Source organism: Trachinotus anak, unplaced genomic scaffold, assembly GCF_046630095.1.
Source record: "Trachinotus anak isolate AG129_WGS33_773 ecotype Australia unplaced genomic scaffold, CSIRO_AGI_Tana_v1 ptg000004l, whole genome shotgun sequence".
NCBI lineage: Eukaryota > Metazoa > Chordata > Actinopteri > Carangiformes > Carangidae > Trachinotus > Trachinotus anak.
The window spans coordinates 20,154,555-20,177,392 of NW_027273855.1; the positions used below are offsets into that span (position 1 = coordinate 20,154,555).

Sequence of the window (22,838 nt, forward strand, 5' to 3'; positions counted from 1 at the left end):
AAAAGAGACACTGGAACTTTGCACTGCACAGAAACCTGAACCAGTTTGATCAAGATTGAGTGGTTTGAAATGGCATTGGCTTTTAGTGCTGGTAATTAGTCACATCCTTCTGTCTTGGAGAGGATTCTTTTAGTTATTTCACTGCACCAACAGTCTACGTTTGTTTTTCTGTTCATCAGTTTCCTTTTATGTTGACAGTACAATAACATATTTCTTGGCTGCTTGGGGGCAACAGAAATAAGCTGTGAACACAACACTCACATATCTTTTAAGAAGATATGGCAAACCTATTGCCAGACTGCTGCACATTGTTTCACATATTTACACAATGAGCTAACACGGAGCTAAATTATTGTTCATTTTGACCCAAGTTTCTGGCCCTTGGCTAATTTAAGTCCAATTTTAGTTCTGTTTTTGGTCTTCATCAACTATTGAGTGAAATATGTGGCTTTTTATCTGTGAGTATAGTTAGTTTTTTTAGCTGTTGTTACCGAAAGTGATTCTTAGAGGAATGAGAGTGAACCACAACACTGCGGTTGGGGACTGGAAAACCAAAACGATGAGCTAAAAGACACTGTAAAGCCAAGGGGAGCTTCAGAGTCGGGTAAAAAAATGGATTACTCACAATTAGCAGTTTCTTTCACATCCAAGTAGCCATATAATCCATGGTTAATGTAAACCATGGATTATATCTGCTTTAATAATTTTCTCCTGATACATCAGATTCGTATTTCTCTTGTAGGACGCTGTTAAATGTTCCACTTGTCCACATTCTCCCACATTGCTCTCTCCTCTTTCAACTCTTCCCCAGACTGAAAAGGAGCCTGATGGCCTTAAAAGTCAATGTTTATAGACTCACTGTCAGGACCACAGACTTCCTGCTAAAGTAAATAGCTGCTGTGCTAAATCCATCATAAAGGAGGAGAAAAATTATAAATAAAGTTTCTGAATATTCCATTAGCCCCCCTCCCATCCTTGTCTGCTCATCCAGCTTGGAGACAGTAGCTCCAGAGGTGGAGATGAGTGTGTGGATGTGGAGGGAAGGTATAGTGTTGCTGCCCATCATTACCGTTGACAGGCAAGTGCATAGCGTTGCTACAAGAAAAATGCAATTATTAACCCCCTAACACTGCGTTTTGCACTTTAATTTCTGCACTAAGGGGCTTTAAAGTTGCTAAAATCCTTTGATTTTGCATTATCTAACAGTATATTCAGTATATCTCTACAGTCATATCCAGTATTTCTGTATCAGCTTGTTCTAGTACTGTATGATGTTAATGCTAAGTGAAATATTCAAACTTAACACTCATTATATTTGTACCTGTATCTTTCCTTCAAATGTTGTTATTGTTGTGCATCATTACATACTATATATAGTACATACAGTATGAGTTGTTGATTTATTCAGCAGTGCATCCATAGAGCCATGTTGATCATTTATTGATTAAGCCTTCATATCCTCCCTAAGCTGTTGGAGGCTTTTTGTGGCAAAATACATTTTAATCTATGTTGTGCTGAATAGCCAGTATTACTGTTGTTTTGCCTGTCCTGTCTAGATCAGAGCAGCTCTTACATAATGCCATTTTGATATCCAGGGATTAGGCTGAGGTCCACTCCACAGACTGGCTGGCTGGCTGCTTCCATCATTTCACCCCCCGGGGAAATGACGACTGCTTTTATGGCAAAAAAAAACTATGTGATGTTCCAGTGACGTGATGTTCAATTCCTGGTTTATTTTAGTCTTCACAAACTGAACATAACCATTTTAGTAGGCCATAATCATATTGGTAACTCAGTCATGATCCCCACCTGACAGGGAGTGAGCAATGAAGATCGTAATGCGTAGTGGTATGATTATAATGGTGCTGGACCCACCAGCAAAGGCAGGGCTGGCAGGGTGAGGTAATAAGTGATGAGTTTTGATAAATGAGCGTGTTGTTGAGCACAGTGGACAGGAGCAGGTGCAGTGGCCTTGCACTGGGAGCGTGGCAGTGTGTACAGGTAGCCGGTAAACGCTGCCAAGCAGAGCTCCTAAAGAGGTGGAGTGCTGTTGCGTAAACACAGGACCTTACTGTGTACTCTGTAAACCCACTAGCCCTTGCCCTCTTGAGAAAAGCAAGCAATTAGTTTGAGCCTGTGAGCTCAGACACATGGAGTGTGATACGCATGTTGAGTGAATCTCACCAGATACATACTTACAGTAGTACTTACATTTTCCATTTGGTGAGAAAACACATATCCACACATCAAAGTATTGACAGCGCACACATATGGACAGACAGGAGGTATTCACCTGCAAAACACACATCGTGCTGCAGGTTTCACTTTTGTCTCATGGCTGTTTTTGCTTGAACAGTGAGAGTAATGTAAACAGAGCTGAGCGCTCTGAGCCATCTGCCTAATGTCACTGTGGCCCATATCTGTCCTGCTCTCTGTCTGTCTCTCTCACGCAGATCTCTCTCTCTCTCTCTCTTGTACTCTTCTTTCTCTTGTCATCCTCACATTGTCTTTTTCCTTCCTCATACTTACCACTAATTTCCTTCCTGCTCTTAAAATCTGCCATTCTTCTTTTTTTATCTGTATTGTCCATTATGCTGCTTGTTTGTTTTTTTTCTTTTTTCTTTTACCCCACCCCTTGTTAGCTTTCTTTTCAAACTCATCTGTCCATTTCCCATCTGTTTCTATTCCTGTCTGTGATACTCTGTGCACTGTGTCACCTTGGGTCACCTTTATCCACTTAGAATAACCTATTGCTATTCTCAGAGTCTTTTGTAGCTACAGTATACATTTTTTATTCATCCATTCTTATCTGCGTACATGCAAACAAGTAAACACATTTCTTTTGACCAATATTAGGACGGTAGAAAAGCTCTCATCACGAGGAATGTCAAGGAGGAGAACTGTGTAAAGATACACACAGATAATTTCTAAACTGCAGGCTTGCCGTTCTGAAGTACAACATTTTGACTATTTTCTACATGTGTTTGGATAGCCTTTCCAGCAAAACTTCAAAAGGAAAGGAAGCATGATGATCTATAAACAAAACACTTGAGGTTAATGAACTTCTAAGGAAGAACAATTGATGTTAAAAGCAAAAGGTGCTCACAAGTCATCCAGAACGACCTGGATCGTGCTGAGATAGTAAAGAGTGAAGAGAGTAAAGTCAAACTACCTAACTAAAAAGTCAAACAATTAGCTCTACAAGCAAACACCCTATTCCTGATTTGTTTCTATACTTCAGTGGTTTCCATTTTTATTTCTTAATTAATAAATTTTGAAGTGTAGTTTTACAACAGTGCTCTAAAACATGCATCTAGATTTAAAGGTAAAATCATGAAATATTAAAAGAAAACGAAAGTATCTGAATTGCATTTTTGCAGGGAGTGTGTCTTTCAGATGATAAACATTTATAATTACATATGTGAGAATACTGACTCTTTAAAAAATTTACAGAATTAGAAGGAAAAGTCCTGATGGTATGTTAAGAGGAGGTAATATCATTTATCATTTAAGAAATGCGAGCTAGCAGCTTGAATACATAAAAGTGTGAGTGAAATAGAGAGATTTGAAGTACACATCAACACAATAACCACGAAACCGAATTATGACATCGTTGGTGGCAGCCTGACATTTCACATGTAAATAAAAATAAATAATGTAAAGCAGAATCATCTTAGATTTATTTGCCTATAAACCAAATTTGTTTGTAGCTTTCAGTGAACAAAGGATGTCAAGGCCCGGATGTCGCCATCCTTGTCTTATCACCATTTCTTTTTGCAGTGTAACTAAACTCTGAGCTTCATGTGTGAGGAGAAATGCAAATATTGCAGGACTAAAAAATGATACTCATGAAAAAGTAGAGTGATAGGAGATATTCTGTTGTTGTTCTGTTATGTTATTTGTTGGGTGTTTGTTTAAAATGTGAGTTGAAGGTACAGTATGGTAGTAACATTTACATAACCCCTTGACCTTTGTGTACTTCCATTTCTACCCAGGAGATGTCAGTGTAGATTCTGGCTACATACCCAAATACTGGATTTAACATCATAAATACTGAAAGAAGGAGAAAGATTCAAAGGAGATTTGCTTCAGACACTGATTTCGTTTGATCAGGGTTTTACGTCTGATTACGACGTAAAACCCTGTTTGAATTCAGGCTTCGTGTTAGTCCTTTTCTCCTGTTGCTGTTTAATACAGGATGTATCATCTCTGGGCTTCCTTCTAGTCCACTCTCCTTTGTTAGTGTCCAGTGTAGCCTCTGGAGTGAAGAGCTTCACATCCAGGCTGTAAACAAGGGCCCATCTCTTAAGGAAGTGGCCCTATAATGGGTCAACAGCAATTCCCACGCTGTACTTGGGGATAATTTTTGGACACTGGAGGTTATCCCAGTGCAGCAGCACATTAAACCACTGACGCAGCAGACTAGCACTCTGTAAAAATTATTAGGTGGTCATTGGACCATGAGGAGCAAAAGGGATAACTGATCCCACAAACAGGGGTATTTCCTGTCAGAGGAAATGTTTTTGTCTCTCTCTCTCTCTCTCTCTCTCTCTCTCTCTCTCTCTCTCTCTCTCTCTCTGTGTGTGTGTGTGTGTTTGTGTCATTTGTAAGTATAGATTAGCTACAGATAACTGCAAGTTGATGCAATTTAGTGTATGTCAAAGCAAAATTGGTGTATCTAAAGTATAAATAAAATAATAATAAAATATGTGGACTTAGGATAAACATGTCACATGCTTTTCAGTTGTTAATTGATTTAGAACTGAAGATGTCTCATGAATACATTTATCTTCCAATTCTGTTGATGTGTAAAGGCGTCTTCACACTGTCCAACAATCATGCATTTTTATTTCATGTCACATGTGTGTGAGAAAGGTTTAATAAGATCTTGGTTGCAGTCCGTATCAGATCATGCATTCTCAGTTCATTCAGACTGTGCTATGACAGTGTGGTGAATCAGAGTGTGGATATGAGAGCAGTGCCATCGTGCCACAAACTAGCAAAGCTACCCTGGGAGAGATCTAGATTGGTTAACTAAAGCTACTGAGAAAAAGTAGTTCAAACTACCTTGTAAAAAGAATGACAAAATTATATCTTAAGATATAACAAATAGTCACATGCCAGCAAAAAATGTAATTCAAGTGCTGATTAATTTTCTTTGGAGGAGGTAGACATGGGGTCACATATGATCCTGAATTTCTGACACAGTTGTGTGTAGAGTATGATGCATTTTGGTTTTGAGGGTGTTTACATGAATTTATAAGGTAAACAAAGAATTGGTCGAAGTCTAATTTGTACATTTAACCCTTATCCTCCTCGTTGTGGTCGAACAACACAGGTGAGGGTCTGTCCTCTGCAGCTCCATACCACATCGCCGTAGTTACTACGCCCCGCACACTTCTGATCTGAGGATTTGATTTGAATCCCTCTAGTAACTAAACTTTACCCATTTGGTTTCACACAGAAATACATCACAGTACAGAAGATAAAGACACTCTGACTTATGTTTCACTGTGACTTTAATGCACATACAGTCTCTTGAGAGAGATAGGGAACAGAAATGTTTGACAGAAGAGGCAAACAGGGAAATGAAATTCATGCCGCTAGTATCATAATTTAACCCTAACAAAGAGGGCAATAAAAGCAGGTCACTGGTAAATGTTTTTATTTTTTTTTAATGGAAGGATTTTCCGGTAAAGTTAAGCACTTGAGATGTACTGTGTACCTATCTCTGTCTATCTCTGTCTGCATTACTGTCACTCTCATTGCCTGGGAAACCAGGCTTGTTTCAAAGAAATTGTCTCGTGTCCTTTTCTGCGGTTTTGATTCATGAAACCGTTTTGTCCAGGAAGCAATAACAACTACAGACATGCATAAGAAATAAATCGCTTGTACAGTTTGATGAGAAAGCACTATCAGTGATCTACTTTACCTGCTTACTTTTATGAGTTTCTCCCTCTGTTGTCTCACAGAATTAGCAGCATCCTCCTTCCTTTGTCTCATCTTAAGCCTGACTACTTCTTTCTCCTTCCTCTCTCCTCTCTTCAGGTGAGTGCTAACGTGTTGATCTTCCTCTGCACCAACATCATTGGAATCTGTACCCACTACCCTGCTGAGGTTTCTCAGAGACAAGCCTTCCAGGAGACCAGAGGATACATCCAGGCCAGACTACACCTGCAGAGGGAGAATCAGCAACAGGTGGGCCTGCACACACACACACACACACACACACTTGTCTACATTTATATATTAGGCTGGGCGATACAATGATCTTAATAATTATCATGAAAAAACATAGCACAATAATGGTGATAAACTGATGAGTAATTTACGATGAATGTATCTGTTCTGCATTTGAGCCAGCCCACATCTACACAATCGCCCTGTTAGGCTACAGCAACAGGCTTACGTAGCTGAGGTGTGTAGCGCCAAAACAAGGAAAAAAAAAACACACACACACACATCATTGGAAACATAGAAATGGGTACCTGTTAGGACAGTTGGACATCTGCACAAAACAAGAAAATTATGGGGAAGAGAGGTCACACAATGAAGGTCATTTGGAAATGGGTCAGATTTTTGTAGCTGGAGAAACAGCAGAGCGATATCCATGGTAACATTTCCGTAACTTTCTGACACTGATGATCCGACATTCATGCTGTAATTGGCCAGCTGTATGGAGGTGCGAGAGCCACCAGGCATTGTACTTCAGCTTTTTTTTATCTGTTAAACAACAATTTGTGGCACTTTTGATGTAGACAACCATGTGCAACACAATGAATATCTTTACTGAGACACTGAAAATGTGCGCCATTATCCCCACGTTAAAAAAAAAAAAGCCTTAAGATGCTTCCATCATTTCCTGTCACATCTTTTCTTTTGCATGTCTTATAAAGACGAACTAGAATCACTGCCTCACTGGTGTATGTCTCCACAAATTGCAGAAAATAGCGCTGAATAATGACCAGAGGTGTTTTTGCAGAACATTATGATGTCACAGTGAAGTTGACCTTTGACCATTTGGCTGTAAAATGTCATCACTTCATCATTTTATCCTATTAGGCATTTGTGTTAAATTGTGTCATAATGGGGCAGCCCGATAGCTGAGTGGTTAGGGCACGTACCATGTCGGTGCAGAATGCTCTTAGCGGGCAGTTGCCGGTTCGACTCCCGACCGGCCCGACTCTCTCCTGCATGTCATTCCCCTTTCTCTGCCCCCTTTCCTGTTAGTATCCACTGTCCTGTCTGATTATAAAGGCACAAAAGCCTGAAAAAAAAAAAAAGTCTCATAATAAGCATATCAATTGAGTTATGTTTTATGAGGTCACCACGACCCTGACCTTTGACCTATGACCACCAAAATCCAATCAGTTCATCCTTGAGTCCAAGTGAATGTTTGCTCTGAATCTGAAGAGACATGAAAGTGCATCAAAAATACTTAAATGTTATTGGACAAGAATAGCACAGTGAATAGAGGGTACATTTCCAGTTACTATTTTTAATGTTGTTTAGATGTAATAGAATTTTTTACTCTTAAATCTGTCTCGTCATTATTGTCAGCAAATAAAAAGACCAAGTCTCTCAGTACTTTCCTACTGAAGAAATACATCTACGAAAATAGGTCACAAATAGGAACTTTCAACTTTAAAAAGGCTCAGTAATTTCCTAAAACGTCTGAACTCTGTAGTTACAGTGTTTTCAGATTTACACTGTACACACTCTGTGTTGGAATCTGGACTGAGGGCAGAAAAAGAGAAAAAAAAAAGTGTGTTTACAAATTTAATAAGCTGAATGTGGACACCGGTCTAAACCTCAAAATTCTCGCCACATGATTAAAAGAAGAATACACACACTTGGATGCACACTTGACAGACCGCAGATAGACAATACTGTGAATGACACAATCTGCATTTTGTTTCTTTTTGTGTGTGCTTTCCAGGAACGTCTGTTGCTGTCAGTGTTGCCAAGGCATGTTGCCATGGAGATGAAGGCTGACATCAATGCCAAGAAGGAAGACATGATGTTTCATAAGATCTATATCCAGAAACACGACAATGTCAGGTCAGCCGGGGCACATGGCCTCAGTGCTTTATTTCATGTTTTACCCATTAATTAAAGATTTCAGCCACTTAATCATCTTTGTTTTCGGTATTATTGCCCTACAAAAGCAAAACACAGTAGCTATATATTTGGTCAAATCTGAGTTATAACCTCTATCTGGCCTGTTTACTGTTTTACTATATAAAAGAATATTAGGTAATGCTTTATTTTAAGGGAGCTGCTTTTTCCAGCTACAGTAAATTCCAGGAAATTCCTCATAATTAGCCAAAAAATTTGCAGATGTATAGTTGTTAATGACAAGCATATTTCCATGAAAGGCTGGCACATTTTCATTTTCATACAAATTATAAGGGACATATAGAAAGTATTTTTCAATTTCTACAGTTACTGGTACCCACAAGTTTTTTTAGAAACTGATTTTATATGTCTGGTGCGTGGAGATTAGGTTGTAAGCACAGTGTGTTTTATTGGTTAAACATCAGTTTCAAACACAAAACTAATTTGTAATGCAGCTTGAAACTACAGTAAACATCAGTTAGATTAATATTATTCTTAATATTAGTCTTTCTTTGAAATTCAGAGAGATAATGTGTTTATGAACTATTTCTGACTTTCTCACTAATTTCCTATGTTTTTTCTTAAAAATAAGAATGAAGGAACAGGTACACTTTCTCCATCTCCCTTTAATTAGTGTTAAATTGCATCTGCCTTTATTGGAAATATCTTTGTAATTAACAACTAAATACCAGCTAAGTTTTAGAAAATTATGAAGAAAGTTTCCATGAAATTTGTTGGAAAATAGATACATCAATGTATTGAATTATAAATAACTGCCTCTGCGGTAACTGCACTCTGTCTTTGTGGGGCTGTATAGTTGATTGAAGTTTTGTGTAAGAAAACCCTGCAGTATATTATATGATATTGGCCGTATGCATTTCAGCAACAAACAGGCTCTTATTTTGTCTTTCTACTTCCTGTAAGCTCTGGACGTTGGACTGTGTTGCATCGTGTAGATTGACATATGCTGCTTGTGCTCACCTTCCACCTACATTTTAGCAAATATTTGAATAGTTATATAATCTAACGTACAGCATGAAGACCTAACAGAGCAGGGAAAAACTTCTTTCTACGTCAGTCTGACAAACACTGACAGCTATTTACATAATGCTGCCAACTGGAGCAGCTACATGTTTCTGTTATAATAGTCATGGTGGCTGATCACAATCTGTTGGCATTTCTGTTTTCTGTTCTGTTTTATAACAGTGTGATATCATAACAGAACATGTCTGAGAGGCTGTTTAAAACATACAGTATTTCTTCATCCAAAACACAGAGTCACAGTTGAGCCTCATCTGGTTTTAGTTAGACAATTATACACAGTCCAGTTTTTCTATGACATGAGCTGAAAAGCAAATTATTCCAAATTATCTATCTATCTATCTATCTATCTATCTATCTATCTATCTATCTATCTATCTATCTATCTATCTATCTATCTATCTATCTATCTATCTATATATATATACGTATGTGTGTGTGTGTGTGTGTGTGTGTGTTATATATTACATAGTTGGGCATAAACAATTTTGATAAAATTACATATATTTATAAATCAGCTTCCAGACCAACAAAGCAAAAATGATTGTTTCCTAATTTTTAGTAACTTAAATGAATAACTTAACTCCCTTATTAACAAGTTAAGTATCAGTGTTTTTCTCATTAAGCTAATGTGATGTCGTTTTGTCAGACCTCACCTTGAACGTGGTAATGCGTTCCCAACTTTCAGAAATATTAAGTATGAAGTAGCCTATGGCCAACACTTTTACTGTAGCCTGCAGTAGGGACCAGAGTTTAAAAGACAAAACCAGAAATGGAACAAATGAAATGAGGGGCAGGTTGCATAATGTCAGTACTATAAAGTATAGTATATCATGTCATGCAATGTCCTCCTCTAAACATAAAAATGAATGATGTAGATGTATGTGCTTAATCCTGTAACTCTCAACCCAAAACAAACATTTTCCCTAATTCCTAAAAAGGATTCACACACATTTGCACACACGCACGCACGCACGCACACTCGCTCGCTCATTGAGTCAGAAGAGGGTAGAGTGGTTTGGCAGAGTGGAGGCTAATTAACATTAGTGAGGGAATACTTAATCACCACCAGCCAAGATAAGATAATCCCTAAAGATGGAGAGCTTCAGCACACATTCAATTACAGCACTGAGCAAACACACTGCACACAGTCCCTCTCTCCCTAACACACACACACACACACACACACACACACACACACATTACACCACCACAGATCTCCTTCAGAGAACTTAAAGGTCAAACTCCCCACCTCTCTCAAGGTCAGCAGCGCTGATAGTGACATAATGCAAACAGAGATACTCAAACTTTGATACTACACCTCTGAAGAAAAATCACAGTATTCGGACTGGATTTATTTCTCCAGAGGAGATGGGGATGATTTCAGTATTACCTGTGCTGCTGGTCAGTGATTTCAGTTTTTCTGTCAGCTATGATCTCAGCTGTAGATGGATAACTTAATCAATATTCAGACAAAGACTTTACATAATTTGTAACTCTCTCTGCCAATAATTGAATTGCTTTTTAAGATAATAATTACCAGTAAAAAATTACTAATATTAAAAATAATACTAATCTCTGTAGTTAATCTCTTGTAGTTAATATGTGGCTAAAATGCCATCCAGAACAATGAGTTATCACAAGGAAGGAGGGGGAATGTTTTGTTACCCTCCCGTGATGTTTATCCTGTCTGAACGTGGCTATAGTCACAGATTCATAGTCTTTGTTTCTCTCTGTCTCATCCTGTCTTTCCACCTCTTGATCTCGTCCACAGTATTCTGTTTGCAGACATTGAGGGTTTCACCAGCCTGGCCTCTCAGTGTACAGCTCAGGAGCTGGTCATGACACTCAATGAACTTTTTGCCCGTTTCGACAAGCTGGCATCGGTAAGGAGCTACAGTCTCCTTTCTCCTCTCTGTATCTTCCGCATGTTGTGTCAAATGTTTTCTCCGAGGAATAGTATGACATTTGGGAAACAGCTTTAGAGGTGCTGATAGGCAGTTGTTTTTTTAGCTTTGGACAGAGCTGTTAGCAGGTTAGCTGTTTCCCATGCCCCCAGTCTTTGTGTTAACAGTCTCCTGGCTCCAGCTTCATGAGGGGTAGGTTCACAGCTTTTGAAGTTCGCCTTAAAACAATTGTCAGGTGTCCACTCAACTTTGTGTTCAATATCAACTTTGAACAGGTTTTACTCACTGTAACCATTCTTATTTTTCAGGATGAGATCCATTCTCAAGTCAGTTTCAATGTAACTGATGGGAGACAAAAATCCACTGTCCTCATGCTGTGTAAAAATGGATTTGAAAGTTTATCTAAAGCTAATATGAAGCGTCGGCAGTCTTAGTTAGACAATCTAGTGGATACATTTTTAGTCCAATAATCCTCCTTTGTGTTACTGTCCCTATACCAGAGCTCAGCAAGGAAACGCCGTCTGGGGAAACAAAACGGAGGAATTTTGTACCTAACAGAGGAACACTGGAAAATATACAACTAATGTGTCTAACTCAGATTACTGAAGCCTCCTATTAACTTCAGAGAAACTGTGAAATGTATTTTTACACAGGGTGATGACTTTAGATTTTGTCCCCCATCACTTACATTCAGGAAAGTGTGTGATGATGATGACTGCGAGCAAAATCAGTTTCAGTGTTTATATCTAGCACCTGACCATTGATTTAAGACCACCTTGAAAATTTGGGAATCTATCCTTCAACTGACAGATATAGATATGAAAGTCATATTTATTTTCTCAAGCAAAAGAAAAAAGAAATTAAAAATGTTTCTTTCATTTTTTGTAATCTCAGTCACATTTTGGACACCTGAAGATCTTTTTTTTTTTTCTTTCCTTCCTCTTTGTACTCCTTTTTCTCTCTCTTTCTACTTGTCTGCCTTTCTTAGGAAAACCACTGTCTACGTATTAAAATTTTGGGTGATTGTTATTATTGTGTGTCCGGGCTGCCTGAACCCCGGGCTGACCACGCCCACTGCTGTGTGGAGATGGGTGTGGACATGATAGAGGCCATCTCGTGAGTAGAAATAGTGTTTGCACGTATGTGTGTGTGTGGTGTTTGTTCTGGGGTTAGTTTGTTCACTGTATTTTGCTCTTGTTGTAGAAAAGACACTGATCCTCTGGGTTTTTTTTTGTTTTTTTTTTGCAGGTTGGTGCGTGAGGTGACAGGGGTCAACGTTAACATGCGAGTTGGCATTCACAGCGGACGTGTGCACTGCGGCGTGCTGGGACTCAGGAAGTGGCAGTTTGATGTGTGGTCAAACGATGTCACATTGGCCAATCACATGGAAGCAGGAGGCAAAGCAGGGTATGAGGAATAAACACAGGTTCACAGGTTTCTGGAGTAGTCAATAAATCATTTTGTCCACACCAAAAAATAACCTAGTAGTAATAGTTATCATTTATTTTTCTGTTGGTCAAATAATCTGTTAATTGAGTAATCGTTTCAGTCCTACTTTATACTGATAACGAGACAGTTGATGTATTTAAAACAAAAAATAACACAGTGTATCACTGGAGTCAAAAACTGGAGTCAAAAACTTCTATTTTCTGTTTGCAATTTTGATGTTTGTCATCTCTTTACTTTTATAAATCAATATTCATATAATTTATTTCATATAATGTCCCTGGCACATGTAACATGTTCAGAAACATGTCTGTCACTCCTCTGTTCTGCATACACCAACATAGTTATAAAAAGAAAAAAAAAGTCATATCTCCACTAACACCATCAAACACGGACAAACATTATGCAGGTTTTATATATAATTCCTGGTCATTTTATCTCTGTAGGCGGATCCACATCACTAAGGCCACACTGCAGTATCTTAATGGAGACTATGAGGTGGAGCCAGGTTTTGGAGGTGAGAGGAATGCATATCTGAAGGAGAACAGCATCGAGACCTTCCTGGTCCTTGGCTGCAGCCAGAAACGGGTCAGTGCACAAAAACACACATGGCTCAGTACAAATATAAGAGATTTACACATCTGAAAAACTGAGAAATCAATTGAGACTAAAAGAACCCTGTAAATGGGGCAAAAATAATTGACAGATACAGTATGTGTACCCCTGCACTGAGCAAATAACTGGAGTTTTGTTGCTTTTGTGGATGTTCAGAACAAAAACAGCAAAAACTTTAAGGGGCTGAGTAGCAGATCCACAAGTTTGAAGGTTTTTCAGACACTGCACAGTGGTTGATAACATTATAAGAAAGGAGGTCTCTGATTTGACACCCACACTACAGATCCCATTCAAAGGAATGAGGGGGCTGCATTATTTCACACAGGGTACAGCTGCTCTGAACACGTACCAATGCTGGTCAATGACTGTAACATAAAGAAGTAGCTGCTCTATGAGTGCTACGTAGTGACTTCTATTATCATTCAGTGAGGGTTATTTTGTATGAGAACAGCTGGTCAGGTCTTCATGTTCTTCCCTCTGAGCAGAAGGAGGAGAAGGCGATGATGGCGAAGATGCAGCGGACGAGAGCCAACTCTAATGAGGGGCTGATGCCACGCTGGGTCCCTGACAGGACCTTCTCCAGGACCAAAGACTCTAAAGTCTTCAGACAAATGGTGAGACTCAGCATCAACACACTCCTACATGGTGAAGGAGCCAGGCTGCAGTTTCCTCTGTAAGAGACTTAATTTTTGCTTTCTTCTTCAGGGGATTGATGAGACCTCCAGTAAAGACAAGTGAGTATTGACTCTTAATGCTTACACCCAGGTGAACGTGTGTGAAGGGAAAGTGCTTTTCCCCTTATCTCCCGCCTGATCTGTGTCTTCTCCGCTGTTTGCAGCCGTGGTGTTCAGGAGGCCATGAACCCGGAGGATGAGGTGGATGAATTTCTCGGGCGAGCCATTGACGCTCGCAGCATTGACCAGCTAAGAAAAGACCATGTCAAAAAGTTCCTGCTCACCTTCCAGACCTCCAGCCTGGAGAAAAAGGTGCAAACTAATTTTCCCTCCTTCTGCAACTTCAGAATGAATCACGTACGGATGAAGTTGCTCATTTCTGACACTTGTCCTTTTCTTTTTCTTGTCATAGTATTCCAAGAAGGTGGACGATCGTTTTGGAGGCTATGTTGCTTGTACTCTACTAGTATTCTGCTTCATATCCTTCATACAGATTGTTGTCTTTCCACAGTGAGTACATTGAACATTCACATAATACTACACTAAAATGTGTCTAATGGTTCTTTCACTCCTAGTTTGGTTCATTTGTTCTGGACCAAATAAAGTTGTGGTCCAACTGATATTCACACTGATTTATTAAAAGTTGGGTGGAGGTGAGGATTGATTAACATTTACAACTGCAGACTCATTGTAGTAAAGCCCTTTATTAACTTAGAGAGAGCAGTACAGTAATCAAGATATCTGTTCCAGCAGTTTGCTTGATGCTAAATACACAAATTTACTTGAACACAGTGCTGTGGTTTGTCTCTTGTGATTTCACACCAAAAAAACAACATCTGTTTGGATTCAACCAGATTTGATTGACAGCTTTTACACCTTTCCACAGCCCAAATGAACCAAACCATACAGACAAACACACCAGAAACACCCACCAGGTTAGTTGTGAAACGGCACAAAACATTTAGTTATAACTGCATTTCTGTGTTCTGTCCTGCAGCACCCCAGTCATGCTGGGAATCTACATCAGTATCTTCTTCATACTCGCCAACATCCTCTTCATCTGTGCCATATATTCCTGCATCAAGGTAGTGGAGCTTATCAAGAAACATTAACAAAATCTTTACTCTGTATATTTAGTATGTAAATCATTTATCTTTGCTGCGCTCCCACTTGTAGCTCTTTCCAGCTGCAATGCAGACTGTTTCAAAGAAGATTGTCCAGTCTCGCACCAACAGCACCCTGGTTGGAGTATTTACCATTATCCTTGTCTTCATCTCTGCCTTTGTTAATATGGTAAGATCAAAGCACTTGTTACCCAAACACACAGACCTCATCTACATTAAGCTGTCTAAATTTTAAAACGCAGTTTTCTTTCGATCTGCGTCCACGTCAGTGTTACCAGGTTGGTTTTGTAGAGAGCTCTATTCACAGAAAGTGGTTACATCTCCTCCTCCTCCTTTTTTCACTTGGCAAACAACAAAACCCCATCACAGCCAACATGTGGTAAGGGGTGGGACAGTCAGCCCAACTTGTTATTGTCCAACTGATTGTGTCCACTAAGTGTCCAAGTGATTGTTATAACAATTACTATTTCATGATCGGGACATAGAAAAAATCAACATAAATATAGATTAATGACAACAGCTATGTTGGTGTTTGAAATGCTTGATCACAGAAAAACAAAAAGAGATAACAGAAAATTATCCTCTTAACATTGCTGCGACACACAGACAGTTACTCTGGCTGGTACACCTCCACTCAGTCTCCTCCTGCTCCCTGTGGTCACCTATACTGTGTTTAATGAATGAGTATGAAATCGTGATTAAATCACAGCCCACTAAACACTACATGTTAAACAGCAGTCATTCAGAAGCTGCTGCGCTGTCATAATGTTGTCTGACAAAATCAACGTTAATCCAGGTTAACAACAGCAGCTCTGCAACAGCCCCCAAACCTTGCTGTGCTGGTAGGTTATTGTTTCGGAAAAGCTCCCTTTACCCCGTACACACTGAAACACCAAGATTTACACACTGTGGAGGTAGTTTAATAAATCCTCTGTTTAGGGGGGCAATAAACACCGTATTAGTCTGGATGGACAACTGAACAAAAGATGTGTTTTTACATTTAATGTGGATGTACACATACAAAGCATATCCATACAGTCTACCAGTCATACTTGTTGAAACCATGCTAAATACATACGTCTGTGTGTGTGTGTGTGTTTTGCTGCAGTTTGCTTGTGACACTACAAGCTTGGCGGCATGCGTTGCAGAGAAGCTGAACACCTCTGCAGCCCTGGTGACGCCCTGTCTGATCCACAGCTTGAATGTGTCTGTTGAGGGGGGTCTGGAGATCTGTCCGAGCCAAGGCCCCTCCTGCCCCTTTCCAGAGGTAAATTCATTTTATGTCACTACTTCACCGTTTCTTTCCCCGATGCAACCGGTCGAACCATTTTCAAAAGAAAATGTCACATTTGCATTTGTGTTTTTCTGAGATCCATTGTTGATAATTCCTCTTTGTGACGCTGCTGTCTCCTCCTTGTGCCAGTATTTCAGCTACAGCGTGCTGCTGACGCTGCTGGCCTGCTCAGTGTTCCTGCAGATCAGCAGCATAGGGAAGCTGGCCCTCATGCTGCTCATCCAGCTCACCTTCCTGCTGCTGGTGGAGTGGCCGCAAGTAGCACTATTTGACAACGCAGACCTCTTTGTCACCTCCAATGCCATGTAAGTGCCACATTTTTTTTTTTTTATGAGGAGAGCAGTAGACCAGTTTATGTTGTTTGTGTTAATTAAGATGGCAAATAAAGCTTCTTCTCTATTTTCACTTCACTTTTTCGTCTTGTGAACCTCAGTCATTTTTTGAAATATTTCCTTAGCCTGATCATCAGAAAGCATTGAAAGTTGGCATCAAATTCATGGTCACATTCTTAGTCTTGTTTACCTAATCTTTAATCACATATTTCCTGATATATATATGGCCCTATATATGCATGAATTGTATATTGTGCATTAAAGTATATATAACTTAAATTTTATGTTTTGTATTTTTTTGTACTTTTCTCTTTTTAGTGATTTAAATGAAACTAGTGCTCAATGGTAAGATCTTAAAATTGTATTTAGATTCAAATAAAAGACTTTCAATGAAATAATATTATAATGATTATTTGCTTTATTTGTATTTAACAGAATTATTTTTTATGTTTGTACTTTTAGGTCCAGTTTCAATGAAACTACAAACCAGTGGTAAGATTACATTTATTGTTATTTTTTAAGGTTTTGATCTTTTTATCATTTAAGCACCTTTAGTAAAGCAGTTACTTAAGAACTTCTACAAGTATTTCCATTTCCTGATGTTTGATATTTCTACTCCACTACAGAGGCAAATATTGTACTATTTACTCAACTACATATATTTTACAGCCACTAATTTTATTTATACTTTATATATACTTTGCAGATTCAGATTAAATTATTATTTTTATTACTCTAGATTAATAAAGGGATTAATTGATCCTTGGGTGGAAATTTATAAGTTCTCCAGTGGTATAAAGCAGTGAAACCTGGCCTCACCTTTACCAGCTGCAACCTTATAGTGATGTACACATTAATGCATTACTAATTACAATCCAATAATATAATATTCATCATTTTGAAATTGGACATTCTACATAATGAGAGATTTTCCTTTTGGTACTTTCAGTATATTTTTCATACTAATGTAAGTAAAATTTTGAATGTATGTTCTTCTACTCGTATCAGAGTATTTCTGCGCTGTGGTATTACTACTACTACTGTTCCCAGTTGACAGAATCTGCCTTTCATTAGTATGATCATGATTCTATCTCTTTGCAGCCCATTTGTTGTGACCAAAGTGTCCCTGAGGGTCATGACTCCAGTCATCCTCACAGTCTTTGTCCTGGCACTGTACCTGCACGCCCAGCAAGTTGAATCTACTGCACGCCTCGACTTCCTGTGGAAATTACAGGTATGTACAGCGTTACACCACGAGAGAGCGTCATCTGACCACGTTGACTTCAAACAGAATCTCGCCACACTGCTGCAAAAGCTGAATATATCTAATAAAGAACCTCTTCTCACAGGCCACAGAGGAGAAGGAGGAGATGGAGGAGCTGCAAGCCTACAATCGTCGCCTCCTCCATAATATTCTGCCTAAAGACGTAGCCGCTCACTTCTTGGCGCGTGAGCGACGTAACGACGAGCTGTACTACCAGTCTTGTGAGTGTGTGGCCGTTATGTTTGCTTCCATCAGCAATTTCTCAGAGTTCTACGTGGAGTTGGAGGCCAACAACGAGGGAGTGGAGTGTCTCCGGCTGCTCAACGAGATCATTGCTGACTTTGATGAGGTGAAGCTTCTTGAGGTGTATATGTAAAGGCCTGTCACTGTCATTCTGCAGATTTGACTTTTCCTCTACAGATTTGATAATATGTCAATTGTAACAGCGTAGTCACTATCTGTTATTTCCTTTTTCTCATGTCTCAGATCATCAGTGAAGAGAAGTACAGGCAGCTAGAAAAGATCAAGACCATCGGTTCCACTTACATGGCGGCCTCCGGTCTCAATGACTCCACCTACGACAAGGAGGGCCGTACCCATATTACTGCACTGGCCGACTATGCCATGAGACTGAGGGAGCAGATGAAATACATCAATGAGCATTCTTTCAACAACTTCCAGATGAAGATAGGTAGGGGAAAATGTACTGCTTTCTCTGTAACTAGTAACATGGCAGCTTTTGTTGATGCAGTGTGATGATTTTTTTTTTTTGTCTTTAATTCCCAGGTCTGAACATTGGACCTGTGGTAGCAGGGGTTATTGGGGCACGGAAGCCACAGTATGATATTTGGGGAAACACAGTCAACGTGGCCAGTCGTATGGACAGCACAGGTGTACCTGATCGCATACAGGTAGGGTTTTTACTACTATTATAATTCAGCCCAAACATGTTTTTAAACTGCAAAACAATGACTATTCATTTTTTGAGTCAAGCTCTCAGTAGAATAGGATTTGTGTTAATATTTATTATGAATACATTTCAGAATTAAAATAAGATTGCAATAACGTTAAAAAAATACACTCAGTGGTCACTTAATTAGGGACACCTCCAGTCCAAAGTTCCCCCATAAACTTCACCTTTACAAAGTTCATCATGCTACGTTTTTGTTGATTGCTGGAAAGCTACCAGAAAAATGATTTTATTAATTATTAATAAAATAATTTATTTATATAATTTATGTTTTTATTTTTTTTATTTTTTTTGCAACCAGCCAAGCAGCCAGGTCAACCCAAAAACATTGTGCAACAAGGCAAATAGAATAGAATAGAATAAATTTGTCATTAAAAGGTCATCACAAAAAAAAGTCAGTATGTATGTAAAGGATAAAAGACAATGATTCAAATGTAAATATTGCCCATATTCTAGAACAGTATACTTCCTCAAAATGCAGTGTTTGATTTTTTGCCACTTTAGACCAGCAAAGCAAGCTATAAACACAACATTGACATTATCACCTTAAAAAGTTGACATGATTAACATTTTAGCAGAGCTGCCAATTACTTCATAAACTATCTACAGGACAACACTGGTGTTCATTTAAAGTCGCGTTTCTGGCCACCTGATGAATTTAAGTCCAATATTCACTCCTGCAGCTGTGTTTTCTGTGTAGTATTATAAAAAAAAACATTAGAAAAGTAATAAAAATAAAAAGTATGTGCCGTCTCCTGTTCTGCTCACAGGTGACCACAGACCTCTACCAGGTGCTTGCAATCAAAGGGTACGTGCTGGAGTGTCGTGGGGTCGTTAAGGTCAAAGGTAAAGGGGAAATGACAACCTACTTCCTGAACGATGGACCACCCAACAGTTAGCAGCCATGGCAGCAGCAGATGCTGGGATGAACCCCCACGGCCAGGACACAGCACCACTGAGCGAGGACTCACAGTGTGAGCAAATGGCTAAAAACTAGAGATGCCATCACTTGAATCCCAAGCAAAGAGGAAAAAAAAAACTTATAAGACTTCAAAAGGAAAGTGTTCTTGGATGAGAGGGAAATGTTCTTGTTTGACAGCCATTTTGGCCCACATACATGTTGAAGGACAAGTGTTTTTCTCATGTCTAGCCTCACTCTCAGGCTTCTTGAAAGATGCAAAGTCTGTTTATTTAAAACAACGCCTTTTAGCCTGTGTCAAAAGAAGATTAACGCTGTACATAAGGCTACTTTTTATTTTACTTTGTGTTTTGTTTTTTTTCTGTAATTTTTTTTTCACATGAATTATGAACAGGTACTCATATTTTGTTTCTGGATTAATTATTTATTTCAAACTCGATGTTTTGTGCAAAAGGTCCTTTATGATAAAGTGTGAATACATACGTGCACAAATATCCAGTTTATTACACGTTTATAAGTGTGTATGTACATGCATATTTGTGTGTGTATGAATATTTGTGTAAACTGAGGAGGAATATATTGACCAAAGACTAAAGTATTTACTAAAAGCAAGGCAAGACATGTTTGATATGTTCTCGCTAAAGTCAGCAGTGACCACCGACTCTGTTTTTTAGGCAGCAGGCCTGAACCCTTTGTCTTTTTGCCCAACTGCTGGCAGCAGAGGCTGCTTCACTATTTTCATAAAATACATACAATTAACTTATTTTGTCTGTCATTCAGGCAGCAAAGAGCTGATCACATTAACTCTAAATTATGATATTTCCCTCAACCTCTAAAACTGCTAAGGACGACTAAGGATGTTATTGGAAGGTGATATATGAAATCTATATTTTTATCTCTACTTAATTGAGGAGCTCCAGCTAGGATTAGGATCCTCTTCATCATCATTTCATGTCAGACTGGTTCCTTAGAGCTTGAGCAGCCAGTGTACAGCTGGTTTCAGCCGTAACAGTATGTTGTCATCCCTTTCAGAAGTATTTTTTTGGTGCAAGTGGAAATTAAGGAACTTGGATCAGAGAGTTGTCCCAGAGCCATCGGGGTGGGGGTGGGTGGTGGTGGGGGGGGGGGGGGGGGGGGGGGGGGGGGGGGGGTCCTTGGATTATAATGCAGTGGTACCACACAGTCTGATTCTTCTATGAAGAAGAAATAGATGAAGGAAAAAAATATATATTGATTTTGACTGAATACTGTGCTTTGTAATCCTGAAGGGGCATAACTATTTTCACTGTGAGGTTTTTATGATACAACAAAACTGCTTTCTTGCCAAACATAACCGCTTTGAAGCATGTCTGATCGTGGTATCTTGTTTTCATTTTTGTTTGTTTTAACGTAGGGTATTTTGTATCACTTCTGTATCCATCATTTGTATATTCTTAATGTTGTTATTATAATTATGATGATTCTGATTAATTATTATGCTTATTATGATGATTTCATTCCAATGATAAGGATCAAAGACCAGCACGCTTTCTTGTAAAATGCCAGTTTTAAAGCTCAAGCTCACTGGTACCAACTGATCAACTGCAGCCAATGAATTCTGCTGTTCAGTCCAAATGTACAATACAGTATTTCAACTGGCGATAGGTGTGATCATGTATAGTAAGTAATAACCATTAGCTGCCTTTGCAGCAGAACCCGTGTGGTTTATGCTCACATAAGCCTAGCAGTAAACACACACATATACAGATGATTCACTGTGCTCTTTTTATTTATGCCACTACTGCAGTATTGTAAATCTCAGTCAGGCTTTAAGGTGACCTCTCCCTTCCACAGATTAAACTTCTAAGTAGTAACCGATGACATCTCTGGTATAACACTATATGAAGAGGCAGAATTAGTGGGCCTACACATATTTATTTTATTATTTTCCCCCCACTCAGTCTTTCAGCAAAAAGTGAAAATACTAATAGCTGAATTTGATTGCCTTAAGTTAATATAAAACAAATCCTAGAATAACACTAAACAGGAACTGTGCCTGCTTGCCCTGTCTGGACCACTGATGTTTGGACGGAGAGAAAGGGATAAGGGCTTGTCGAGAATAAATTTCAGTAAACATTCTCATTATTGCAATGACGCTCGTTTCTCCAGCTTCAACTTTTTGTAATTGGGAGAATCAGCCCTGACTTAGCTCTTCCGCCACACTCAACAATAGCAACCAACAGTTGATCAAGTTTGTACCAAAGCCAGCTCACGCAGCCTTGTGCTATTGGTCCCTCCTGTGCAATGATATTTGGCCTCGGGCATTGTTGGTGCACCAGAGGACAGTAATGTAAGGGAGATCACCAACTATTACGTGAACTGTGACCAATGATAAGTGATTCATATAAGCAAAGAGTTTATAGAATGGACATGAGTTTATAAAAATGTGCATTGTATGTATTCTATTTCTATTGGCTGTCCATAGACTTGTGTTGATTGTTAACTCTTGGGATGTTTTTGGGGGAATAGGAGAGGGGAGGAAGGTTGTCCCCATACTACTGAAACAGTGTTTTGCTCAGGCCTGATGAATCCTTCCGTATTTGTTTTTGTTTTATTTGTATTTTCCCTGAGTTGGAGGAGTTGAGAGGGGAGTGTTTGCAAAGTTGAAGGACAAGAAGAGTTGAGGACTATGACAAAGAGAAAAATAACAATTCCCCTTGAAGAAAAAAATTAAAAAAAAATCAATGGCTGTTTTGTGTGGTTATATACTTTACTAATCTTGTTGAATGTGCTCCAGATATGTATAACCTGTGGCTTATAGGAACAGAAACCCAGAGATAACTTCATATTTGTGGTAAATGCTTTGTGAATTTATTTTGTAGTAGTTAAAAGTGTGTAAGTTAACAGGTACTTAATAGTCACACTTTTAAATTTTAAAAGATTTTGTGTTTTGACTGTATTATTCTATTACAACTATAAGTATATTCAGTGACCCTGCTTTGGACGTGTCAAGAGTTACCCACACAGGCCACAAATATACAAAGTTTCACTTTTTTCATGAAAGCAAACCTTGATAACTATTAAGATTATAACATATTGGACAACACAGGGCTGCAAACAAAGGTATTTTCAAAGTAAATAACAGTAATTGTAAG

At 38.8% G+C, this 22,838-nt stretch overlaps 1 protein-coding gene across 2 annotated transcripts in view; it reads left to right on the plus strand.

Annotated features, from left to right (window-relative positions):
• Window positions 1-22,432, plus strand: part of adcy6a (adenylate cyclase 6a) — a 39,427-nt gene extending 16,995 nt beyond the window's left edge. For both annotated transcript variants that reach the window (XM_071476792.1, XM_071476794.1), the window contains exons 4-24: window positions 6,049-6,198; window positions 7,940-8,061; window positions 10,934-11,045; window positions 12,055-12,182; window positions 12,315-12,473; window positions 12,959-13,100; window positions 13,613-13,741; window positions 13,833-13,861; window positions 13,966-14,113; window positions 14,214-14,311; window positions 14,799-14,886; window positions 14,978-15,094; window positions 16,034-16,192; window positions 16,349-16,524; window positions 16,870-16,896; window positions 17,014-17,043; window positions 17,653-17,785; window positions 17,901-18,164; window positions 18,302-18,506; window positions 18,602-18,726; window positions 19,556-22,432. In XM_071476792.1, the coding sequence (XP_071332893.1) occupies window positions 6,049-6,198; window positions 7,940-8,061; window positions 10,934-11,045; window positions 12,055-12,182; window positions 12,315-12,473; window positions 12,959-13,100; window positions 13,613-13,741; window positions 13,833-13,861; window positions 13,966-14,113; window positions 14,214-14,311; window positions 14,799-14,886; window positions 14,978-15,094; window positions 16,034-16,192; window positions 16,349-16,524; window positions 16,870-16,896; window positions 17,014-17,043; window positions 17,653-17,785; window positions 17,901-18,164; window positions 18,302-18,506; window positions 18,602-18,726; window positions 19,556-19,684 (2,670 nt within the window). In that variant the 3' untranslated portion in view covers window positions 19,685-22,432. The remainder of the gene's footprint in view (window positions 1-6,048; window positions 6,199-7,939; window positions 8,062-10,933; window positions 11,046-12,054; window positions 12,183-12,314; window positions 12,474-12,958; window positions 13,101-13,612; window positions 13,742-13,832; window positions 13,862-13,965; window positions 14,114-14,213; window positions 14,312-14,798; window positions 14,887-14,977; window positions 15,095-16,033; window positions 16,193-16,348; window positions 16,525-16,869; window positions 16,897-17,013; window positions 17,044-17,652; window positions 17,786-17,900; window positions 18,165-18,301; window positions 18,507-18,601; window positions 18,727-19,555) is intronic.
• The last annotated feature ends 406 nt before the right edge of the window (window positions 22,433-22,838 follow it).